The sequence below is a fragment of the Chelonia mydas genome, chromosome 9 (genome assembly GCF_015237465.2).
Source record: "Chelonia mydas isolate rCheMyd1 chromosome 9, rCheMyd1.pri.v2, whole genome shotgun sequence".
NCBI lineage: Eukaryota > Metazoa > Chordata > Testudines > Cheloniidae > Chelonia > Chelonia mydas.
This window is the reverse complement of record NC_057855.1, coordinates 64,345,049-64,357,077: the sequence shown is the minus strand read 5'-3', so window position 1 is coordinate 64,357,077 and position 12,029 is coordinate 64,345,049. Positions and strand designations below refer to the sequence as shown.

General features: G+C 40.8%; 1 protein-coding gene across 3 annotated transcripts in view; it reads right to left on the bottom strand.

Annotated features, from left to right (window-relative positions):
• The window catches only part of PCDH19 (protocadherin 19), a 113,998-nt gene that overhangs the window by 35,823 nt on the left and 66,146 nt on the right, over positions 1 to 12,029 (bottom strand). Inside the window, exon 4 of one of the 3 annotated variants that reach the window (XM_007063910.4) lies at positions 10,657 to 10,826. The exons of 1 other annotated variant lie outside the window; for it this stretch is intronic. In XM_007063910.4, the coding sequence (XP_007063972.2) occupies positions 10,657 to 10,826 (170 nt within the window). Of the gene's footprint in view, positions 1 to 10,656; positions 10,830 to 12,029 lie in introns of all 3 variants that reach the window. One more of the 3 variants, XM_027826361.3, reaches the window with a different exon arrangement.

The window sequence follows — 12,029 nt, the reverse complement described above, 5'->3', positions numbered from 1 at the left end:
GTACATCTATTGTACCTGTGCCATAATTAATAGACTCTTAATCCTTTTCCAGCCCATGATGGAGTTTCACCCTACCACAGCGCAGTATTACATAAGCCAGTGGTTTAACTTGATAGTGACTGGTTGGTGGACAGAACTCTGGTCTTTAACTACCAGCACTGTGATATTATGTACTGAACATCAGGAGCAGCTGCAGCTCAGTCCCACCATCTATAGTGATTATTCCTTTAATAAAGGGTTCTGTATTTTACTGCGGCAGCAAAAGTGATGCAGGTTGCCATGGTAAGTACACTTTCTCTTGTTTAGTAGCATAACAAACAGCTTTGTAAAGTTCACTGATTTCAGAGTGATTTCTCACCCAAAGAGCATGCTGCCCAGGTTCCGTAAGTCACCTGTTGCCTAGTCAATCTGGCGATTATAATTAGAATAAATTTTAATCCCTCAAATGCAACACTCTGTGCTGCTGCACCACTGGAATGTAGAGACATCTGTAAATTATACAGGTTCTAATGACATTTTTTCTCTCCCATTTTAATTACAGCAACATTACAGCATTCATCATATGAGCCTCCGTTAAACAGCAGCATAGCCATCCCCAATCATAATTAAAGGGAAAGGCCTTGCAATTGGGAGCTCTGGAGTTGATCATATTTCCTTTTGAAAATTGTATTTTAACATAGCGATCCACACGTGGTAGTTTTATTTGGTTCTAATTAGTGTCATGAAGGAAACACAAAAGGTTAATAAGAGATGGTTGGTTTGTAATGTAAGTTTCCTGGTGCCAGCCCCAGCAGTTCAGTCTGTTTTCAAACTCATTAGCTATGTAGATTGATTACAGTCTAAGATCAGGAAGTGCTCACTTGCTGTGCTAGCAGAAGGTTAGTTTTTATTCATACACCTACCCTACTGCTAAATATGAAACAGATTACTTTAACCATTACCACACCTCATTGTTGTGACAGATTGAATGAGTTAATATTTTCCTTCTAGGTGACTGGGAAAGGGGAAAAAAATGGGTATGTGCACTTTCTGGCTTGTTTATGATTGAGAACGAAGCCACAAGTTGTTTGCTTATCTCAGAAATACCAAGTCTTATCTTCATGATTTTTGCAAAAGGATGACTTGGAGGACCCAGAGAAAAGGTTAACTGGACTGTAACAGAGAGATCTTTTCTTCAAACTCTACATAGGAACTTGAGTTAAATAGATATTAACTAAAACAAACACAAAACAAATGGGTTTAAACCATTTGAATAAAAATCACTACCACTCTCATTTAAGTTTTGCTCCCTTTCTCTCTCTCCAATTCAGAGCTCTCCAGAGAATCATTCTAAAAAATAAGTTGGACAACATCTACATTTTTATTTAAAAAAACAACAGGGAAAAAAATGTTAACTAAGAAACCACACAAACTTTCACATACATCACTAAGGAACAAAAAAAAGGCACAAACCCAAGTTTCAATTTTCCTTTGCAAGTGACCTTTAACAGACGGAAAAATCACCAGTATGTTCTGGAGGACATCTGGAGGACTATTTCCTGCAAATACAGGAGAATGGGCTCAATTATCTACAAGATCTAACTTCTATGACCTTGGATTGATTAATTTTAGTGAAAGAGATATTCATAAGGTTGAAAACTGAGGAAAGCCTTCCAGAAAGCCCAGAACATACGATATGGCTTGTTATGCAAAGAAAGCGGGATACAAACCTGTTTATTGTTTACTATGTTGCTTTAAAATCTGATTTATTTTATATCTTTCTATAGATATTTCAGTATCTCCTTTTCTTCATTTGACACCATGTTCCAGTGCAGGGTTTAATCAAACTGTACATGTGGAAATTTAAAAGCTACTAAATCTGCAAAACTAAGAAAGTAGTAACACAGAGGATCCACTAATGCCTGCAAACAACTCTACCTCCCCCAGGATTCTCTAGTGTCTACTAATTCTTCCACTACCTTTGAGATCAACTGCTGGTAAACCTCAGATACTGCCCATGCGCCTCATGCACAGATCACTGGCACATTAAATGAATGCCACCCCAAATGACTGCCACCCTGGCCTGTTGCAGCAGAAGTTAAATACTTTACAGCCCAACAACTGGGGATGACCTGATCCTGCTGCCCAGCTCTATCTTTTCAGATTATCAGGTGAGGAGTTGCAATCCTTTAACAATCTGAGTTTCCAATTTGGTTCCCTGTATCCGAAGCCTGCAGGATGTGGACGCAACATTAGCCTTTTTCACAAAAGGATAGTAGGCAGTTGGGAGAAACGTACACACAGTTTTCCACTAACTACAAAACCAGCATCGTCACATCAGCCATTCACAATACATGCTAGCTCCCTTCAGCATTACTCCAGTGAGGCATGCTGAAGGCTTTCACTAACACTGTACTTTTGGATGCTCAATAGGCAATAATTTAAAAGGTGCAAAAACAACAACCAACTCCCCTTCTTATTCTAAAACTCAGTGTGACCACGTTCCACAATCACTTCTTCCTGGGTTTAATAATTCATTCACAAGATGGACTGCTCCTTCCAAGCTAGCCAGAATGCATTGTCTCTATACCACTGAGCTTGTATTTAAGCTCTTTTACTAAATGATCAACGTAATAATACATAAATCAGAACCACTATAATAATTGATACTACACAGTAAAGAGATCTTCCAGCTGTTATCCATCATAAGGGATATACTGCCATTGAATCAGGAGTCTTAGATTTTTCATTTCTTATACAGCATATATGAATATAGATAGTAGATTTTTTAAACAGGTGGGGGTTTTTTTGTTCTTGTTTTTTTAATGCAGCAGTGCCTCTACATCCAAAGTCCTAGACTATATCACTCAAATCTTCATACGGGTACAAAAATAGATGACATTAACTGGCGTTTTGCAGTAACAAAAAGGACTCCCTGGTATAAAATGTCTGTTTGAAACAAGGACCAGAATCAACAAGTTATGTCAACTATATATTTATTTACAATTACAAATATTAGTCAAGTTGCTTAATGCACTATTGGAAGGTGCTCTGAGTTACTATGGAAATGAGCACAGTATAAGAACGTATATAGAACAGAATAGGATCTAATCCTGCAAATACTTACGCATGTGAGTAACTTATCTACACTAATGCCCCTTTACAATGCTTTGGCAGTGGAAAGGGGGCCTTAAATTGAGAATAAAAATTTAATTCATTCCCACTCAAAGATCCCTTGATGCTCCCAGCGTAAATGAAGATCAGACCCAATTAACTACCCACACATACATGTCTGCAGGATCAGGCCCTTAAAGATGATATTTTCTGCCAATCTTTGCTGCTGATTTGGTACTAGTAAAATAAAAGTGGTGCTTTTAGAATCAGTTCTCTGAAGATACACGAGTGACACAAAGCAGTTTATCAAAACCCCTTCACCTTGATTTTTAAAGCTTTTCTATTATTGCTATCATTATTTCTACCACGAGCTTTTTATGATGTGAGTGTGATTATTCTAATTTTCTCCTCAGATTCTATTTTTATGATAAACAATGAATCATTGCTTCTTTGGGGAAGGCATTGTTTCGTACAACAGATGTTAAAAATATTGACCACGAATGGGAATTCAGATAAGTTTGAAGTCTCTGTTGTTGGCGAACATAAATAAATATTTGAAGTAGTCAGTTATACTTTTTTTTCTAGATAAGCAAGTGTTTCTATGGCTTACGTTTTTAAAATACATGTATGCTTCTGGCTCACAAAAAGGTGAGGAAAAAGTAACTGAAGAGATCTAAATATTTCTCTATATATACACACACACACACTAAACTTTTGCAACCAATATGTTTGCAAGAGGACGAAGGCATTAAAAAAAAGACTCTGAATGAGCAAAACCAGGGGAGAAATAACTACATGAATTGCAAAACAGTATATCTAGCCTCAAAGATGCTAATTCAGGTCCTTCGGGATCTAATCAACCTCTTTGTTGAAGTAAAGATAAAACTTTTTGACAGCAAATGCTATTCTGATAAAATGGAATTTTCAATTACTCTATGAACATCTGGTCCATGCTACCATTTATGGAACAGAGCACCACACTGCCTTGCAATGTCAGAAGATATTCCACACCAAGAATTTCCCGCTTTGCTGAGAGGCTGGGAGGAATGCAAGTTAAGTAGTTTCAAAATTAAAAAAAAAAAAAAAAAAAAAATTCTGCCACTAGCATTCTAACCTGCCATTGTTTGATTGAGACCTTTTCTCGACTGGGCTTTTTGCACCAGTAGCTACCCTGATATTTCAAACTCAGTATATGAAGCATTGGTGGAAATCACAATTTCCACACAAACTCTATTAGAAGTTTACACCACCAGTGGAAATTGTGATTTCCACCAGTGCTTCATATACTGAGTTGACACATCAATGTAGCTGATGTGCACCTTCATTAGAGGTTTACACCAGTACCCTGGAATAAAACTGGAGTGATGCAATGGTGAATTAGGTCCAATATATGTATGGCTTGCATTCTACAGCACATTGTTATACCAAAGGTGCAACAGCAGTTAGGTGTAAAAGGAATCAGTTTCTTTAAAACCTTGCTTTCCCAAACAAATCTGCTATGTGCAAGTTCAATTGATGAAAGAACTGATACATAAATATGGTGAGTAAACTCATTGTAAAGCCCTGCATCTCCAGAAATAAACAAATGATTAAACTGCAGTAGGTAAATTCAGTCGTGAAAGGCAAAGAAACGTTAGTGTGTGTTCCTGTATGTTCCATTTGGTATCAATTAGGAGGAAAAGGAAAACAATTCAGTGTGGTAATGAACTCCAAATTGGGTGCATATTACAGCAATTAAAGCAGTCTTTTCAACTGATGAATTTATAATCAATAATTAAGATCATGAGGTAAAGAGGGACTGGGCATGCTTCCGACTTCTAAAATATGCCAAGCAGCAGAGCTCAGGATAATATTTCTGACCACATGCTGCTACCCTTGACACTAGGATCTGCCATTTTAGAGGTGATGCTTCTCTGTGGGGCACCTACATGATTTCCAAAGAAAGGAAATGGGGAAAGGCACTGCCTTCTAGCAGAGTAGTGCATGCTCAGCACCTCTCAACTTCAGGGCCCAAAGCCACACAATTAAAGGGACACTGTCAGGTAGTTCAGGTAACACATTTCATTTTAACAAACAAACAAACAAAAAAAAAAACCAGGAGGGGTTTAATAATATCATGGACCTGATTCCCTTGCATCAGATGAGGATTAAGAGTACAAAGCAGGGCAGGGCCAGGATAACTAGCAAATGTTCTGATTCAGCACCTCTCAGCAGCAACCTTCCTACAGAGCCCCACCAGAACTAAAAGGTGACCTCCCACCCCCCTTTCTCCACACACACAAAACTCCCAAGGAGGGAGGGGGACACAGTGGTGTCATTGCACTGCATGCATGTCATCCAGGGATTAATCCCTCCTGAGTGCAGCTTCCCCCATAGACACAGAGGGCTGCACTTTGCACACCCCATGCCTCCCAGAATTGTATTTGGCTTATGTGATGGTACTCCTGAATTCTATCTAAAGCTAGAGCAACTGGGCTTTATGAAGCTATTTTGCACAGGGACTGGAAGAGAGTGATGAAATTTTCCCCCAAGTTATAGGCAGGCAACTGGATCCTTAGCCCACCGCAGTCACTACTCCTACTTGTGAGCTGGAGTAGAAGGTCTTTGTCCCTCAGCAGCAGGTTCCCAGCCAATGGACCCTTTAGTGTGGATCCTGTGTCCTTACCCAATACACCTAATCATGCTAACATATTCACAGCCAGCATGGAGGTCAGCTACCTACCAGCACGGGGATGCAAAGTCCTTCCCCACCCAGAAAGGCCAACCAGCCCATGCCTTCCAACTGCTAAGAGTGCCAACAGGTGTTGCATGGTAGAGGGTTTCATCTACAGCTGCCAAGACAGCTTTTCAGGTTATGGACACGTTGTGCCAGCACAGAACTGTTTGGAAAGGACAGAATTTATTAACAAAGGTCTTAATTCTGTCCCCACTGAATTCAATGAGAGTTTTGCTAGTGACTTTAATGATCAGGCTGTAAGCTTTTGCCCAGGCTTAAGAATGCTGAGTGAGAGAGTTCAGGAGTTTGCCTCTCCGATAACACTATAGGTAGAAGCTTGGATCAAATTTTGCTACACCTTCCTGCAGGAAATCTAAAATCTCAAGGATCAAGGTGTGCTTAAACAAGACCCCACTAATCCCCATCTCTCATCAAAACCCCAGATAAAGAAACAATCCTATACCCAGTAGAGTATTTTAAAGGTTAAAGTTCATTAGGCCTACAGGATAGCAACCGGTATCTTGTTAGAAGCTCCTAATTTTCAGAATCACCCTTGATATCAAGATGTTTCATAGGCCATAGGGGCTCATGCCAACCAGGATCTCATATCAGCAGATCAAGAGAGTTACCCAGAGTGGATAAGGAAGACTCCTGAACCCTTTGGATGTCTCATGAACTCTGTGAGAACGACTATTATTACTGTAGTCTAATTACCTTGATTTTCTTGATCATTTTCTGCAGCCTAAGTATCAGGACAAGGCACAGCCCCTGATGAATGAGTGAGCTTCTGACAACTTTCCTCACCCTTACCTTCTTTTTTAGTATCTGCTACAAAAATTAATAATTTTGTGCCTGAACTCTTGTTGCTGCTATTCTACAACCACGCTGATGACTTTCCAGGCAAGATTCCATTCATTCCTCTGGGTAAAACAGACTTCTGATCGGTCAGTCTGCCTTTATGTCCACCCCAGCCTGCCCTAGGGCAGGATATGTTCCAAAGCCCTTTTGACCAGGAGAAGGGATTCCTTGATTACCTAGTATTTGGTTTCTCCATCCATGTTTAGCTAGGCCACTTCCTTGCCTGATGAAGAGGTATTGTTTGTGCAGCTGCCAGAAATGGAAATAGTAAGGCAGACTGCTTACAGCTCTAGAACACTTATGTAAAATTTAGCTTCTTGCCTAGATCACCAATCCTAAATTGTTTACTGGTTCAGGAGAGTTCCCACTAAACTGATGACTAGGTTTATATTCCAGATACTTGGGGCCTGGTTCTGATTTCATTTAACCACAAGGAAATCACAAGTTACTCCACTGTAGTGAAGGGAGTCACAGTATTCTAAAACCAGTGTATCCGATTCAGATTTTTGATCTTTCTGTATTATTATTGGAAACATAGAGAACTCTGAAAACTGCACCAAAATTGTGTCTTTAGGCACATAACAGAGAGCCAGATTCTGCCACCCACACTCATGTTGAGTGGTACCTTCCCAGATGGACCACGTGTCTCAGCAGGAGCCAAAAGCCCAGTTGTTCCCTGCCCAACTGCCAAAGCCTCCAATTTTCCCCTTATGATCTCCCCGAAGCAGTCGTGTTGCCACTCTGTGGCACACTGAAAACTGATACCAAGGAGAGAACACAGAATAAATGGAAGAGAATTTCAAAATCAACAACACAAGGAGCACTGACTGGTTCTGTTATTCGTTTTCATAGTTGATTCAGAGCCCCAAACAGAGCCACCGCAAACACACTTCCAGCATGCTGCATCAGAATGTCACAGAATCCAGGGGCCTTGCAACAGAACTTAGGTCCATTTAGCTGCAGAGTAGATGGGGCCTCAGGTATGTGTTACTATACAGCATGTACCCACCTTTTTATAATTGGAAGCAGCAACACACGCACACAGGTGCCTAGTTTTTGGAAGCTGTGAATGCCAGAGGAGACAGGCGTCAGGAGAAAGTTAGAACAGCCACAATACTTGCCCAACCATGTTCTGAAACACGCAGCTGACGGTGGAAGCAGCCCGTGGCCCCACAACAAGCCCAAGAATGCTAGCATAATATCAACATAAATACTACTAATAATGTCCTGTGCTTGGTCTAGAGTACTCCCACTTCTAAAAATAGCCACTACACCAGTGTTAGTAAGGATTCAGGACCAAAGTCAGACCTGATGTAAGTGGGGACTCCAATGGAACTGTACCTATCTTACACCAGATCTAAATACGGCCCTCCCTCAGCGTGTTAGTTCTCTAAGTATATGTGAAATGCCATCAGCAGAAAAGGATGTAGAGAAGCAGCATCCCAGACACCAGAATAAGCAGTTTTAGAAGGAGCAGGCTGTGTAGGGATACTTCAATCATGTAGTATCCAGATCAAAATTTTGACGCAGGTTATAACCTTGTAAATGCATATGGCTCAGAGCACGTAGCTAGGTTTTCTGCTCCCCATCACAGGGTCCACAGAGGAGGGCCTCCTCCCTCCCATTTAAAAACCCCTGCTCACATGAGAGTGTTTAGTCAAACCCAGCTAGATGGCAATACCAAGCCACAAGTTTTGGGGGGCAGACCTCAACCCAGTAAAGCACTTAGGCCTGGTCCACATAAGAAAATTAGGTTGGAATAACTGTATCTTTCAGGGATGTGAAAAATCCACACCTCTGAATAGCACAGTTAAGCTGGCCTAGGTCCCTGTGTAAACAGCACAAGCTCAATGGAAGAATTCTACCACCTCTTGGGGAGGTGGATTATCTACACCAAAGGCAGAATCCCTCCATTAGCATAGGTAGTGTCTAGACTGAAGCAGTGCAGCTGTGCATTTTAAGTGTAGACAAGCCCTTAGGCCCTGCTTAGCTCCAACTATGTGAGCAGCCGCACTGAAATCAATGGGACTATTAATGTGCTTAAAGTTAAGATGTGTTTAAGTGCTCTGCAAATCAGGGCACGGCGAACAATCCTGGCATGGCATAAATATGAGGATACTCCCATATGTGACAAATATTAATGAACAAGAGCCGGAAGTTACAATAAACTGAGTTTCCCTCAAAGAAATAGCCAAGAAGGAGATCTGCAAAGGCACAGTCTGTGATAAGCACCCAATTCCCATTAAAGGTCAATGGGAGTTGGGCACCTGACTCCAATATGTGCTTTTGTATCTCTCCCACCTAATTTTCTTCACCAACAGTTCATGCTGGATGGAGATTTGGTTCCAATATATTGAACCAAATTTATCACCAGTGTCACTTTACTGACCAGGTCTGACTCCAGCCCATTCTTCTCAATTCATTCTCATTGTTATCTCATGCACACTGCAGGCAGTGCACAACCTTGTCAGAAATGTAATCTCTGTCAAATCCTATCTGGCACTCCACCAAGATTGTTTTTTGCTAAAAAATGTGACAAAAAAAATTAACAGATGTTGTTCAGACCATTCCAACAGGACAGGAATCAATTATGAGCATTTTCGCTCCCAGAGCCATCTCTTACTGCAAGGAGCATCTTAGGAAACCTTTTCCTGATTGAAATGAAAAAACATTTCTTTGTAATAGAAGAATAATAAATGATACCTATCAGCCGGCATTCTCTGACACAGTGCTAGTCCTTGGAGAATTAAATTGCCACTGTATAGTTATATAAATGTTTAATTTTTTCCATCTTTAGCCACAGTATGGTTGTCTGGAAAATACATTATCATTGTAGATGTCACCGCTCTCCAGTTAATGTGGCTGACAGTATAGAATTGGTAGGTGACCTCTATGTACTCCAACTTGCACAGTTTTCCAGGGTTAACTGTGGCCATTTAACAGCATCCCTCAGGAATTAATGTAGTGATCATCTTTTAGAGGAAATATTTTAATGACACGGATGGTGAGAACTCTAATTTTATTAAATCAAAACAAAGGCTTTTAATGATGTTTACCATGAATGGAATTCAACAGCTGAAGCCCAGTTCAAATCACAGCACTTTGTTTTCACAACCTTAAGTCTTTTAGCAGTGGGGCTCCCAGTTGAGCCTTAGCTACAGCCTCTCTCAAGAGATATCCAAACATCCCTAAGGCATCCCTGAGCTTGAGCACCAAACTGCATTCATACATCTTAATTGAAAATGACAGGATGTTTGCAGAGGATGTCTGCATCAGTAAGACATTAAAAGCGACATTCATGCCCAAGTACATATGAAGGAATGGGCTCAGCTGAACTCTTCTGACTATTTTCCTCCAGCTAACACTCATTTGGGTTTAGATCATAGCTTGATTTTCCAACTCTGCATATGGGTATGTGTAATAGGTGAAACTGCAGTTTAATGGGGCGGGAAAGACACAAATACCTCGCCCACCTGACTGAGCTAATCTCCTGTGGAATGTGTGAATAATGTGTATATATGCTCAGCTGACCTTTTCAAAATGTTGCATGGATGATGTCTGCTCACAATCTCCTGAAATCCTGCTACACCGTGTCAAAAATAGGGCATGTGATCTTTGATTAAGAAAGTGAGGTCTAGTGCAGCAAGCATCTGACCAGAAACAAGTAACTCCTGCTCTAATTCTAACTCTGCCACTTGAATAGCTTTCACATAAAAACTCAGGGACGGTCTCAGTTTCCCCATCTGTGAAATGCAGGATAATCCCCATTGTTTACTTACTTGATGGGGGGGTAGTGAAGATTAATTTATATCAATACAGCACTTGGAAGATGAAAAGCACTATATGCAGTAAGTGCTAAGCATCCTTATCACACACCCATGCAAAAATATATTCTAGCCATTAGCGTCCAGCTATCTAACGTTACTACAGTCAGAAAGCTCCATAGATCTCTCTCTTAACATACAATATTTTGCACTGACACAACCTACCTTGTTCAGGCATCTGAGACCCCATGGAAGTAACACTGGTGTTCAGCACATCGTTGACGGCAGTGTCACAGTACAGGCCCCGTTGGACATCATGTTCACTGTCAGTCTGGTCACTCTCCTCATGCCCACTATCCTTGAGACTATTCCCCTCTAAGTCCTTGAAAGTTGAACTGCTGGGTTTAAGAAAGAACAATGATTTACTGTCATGTCAAGTCTGATCAGATAAAGTCTCTCTTAGCCAGGATGATGTCATAACCCTGAAGCAAGACTTATACTGGCTGTTTTATCTAGGGGGGAAAAAAATCTCTTTCATAGGTAGTCACAATACAGAACCACAAGAGTGTTCCCAGTATGACACACTAACAATTCTATTCACTGATCTTTATGCACGTTCCAGTAGGCAACTAGAACTAGCTGCAAGCCTGAAACAGGAACCGCCTACAGGTTTGTGAGAATTACAGAAAGATCTTGCTCATTTATCACACAAGCAAAGTGCTGCTGCTCATTGTGGAATAAGCCAAAGAGATGAAAAGTTGAAGTGGCGCACAGCTGAAGCAGACTGGAGGCAAGATCAGGAACAGAGGATCACCTTATACCTGAGAAGAATAGGAAGAGACAAAGTACAACAGCAGTTCAACCTATTCAACTTGGCACGTCACATACAGCTCTGAACCATTCTAACAGAAAAGAAATGAAGGTCTCCTGTGAATATGGACAAACTATTGCTGAATGTGCCAGGTACAGCCTGGTAGAACTTCCTGGCTGTGCTGCTGAGTACAGAAGGTACAAAGAAAATGGCAGTCAGGACAAGGACTAATGTATTGCTGAAAAAGGAGCCCTACAGGAGTAGCACTGTCTCACCACATCCATTCATCCTGCAAAACAGAAAATCCAGCTTACATTGGTCTGCAGAGTTATTCTTTTTATACACTGTGGAACTCAATGCAACAATATATTATTGAGGTCAAGAGCTTCACAGGATTCTAAAAAGGATTAGACATTTATATAAATAAGAACATTCAAAATTACATTAGCTAGGATAACCCCTTATACGCTTTAGGGCATAAACCAACCTCTATTGCAGTCTGGCATTCGGAAAAAAAAAATTCCCTGTGAAGAAGGCTATTCCATATATTGTCCATTATGAAGTTTCTTGCACCTTCTTCTGAAGCAGCTGTCTCTGCCCACCATTAGAGACAAGGTACTGGAACAGGATAGACGCTTGGTTTGATCGGATATGTCAGTTCTTACGGTGGTAACAAGCCCAGTAGCAAAAGACAAAGCAATGCACAGTACAAACTTCTGAGATTACCTTTAACAGGTCATGGCAAGAACTGCACGAGGTGTTGGGTAAGGTGCATTGGCCTGTATGT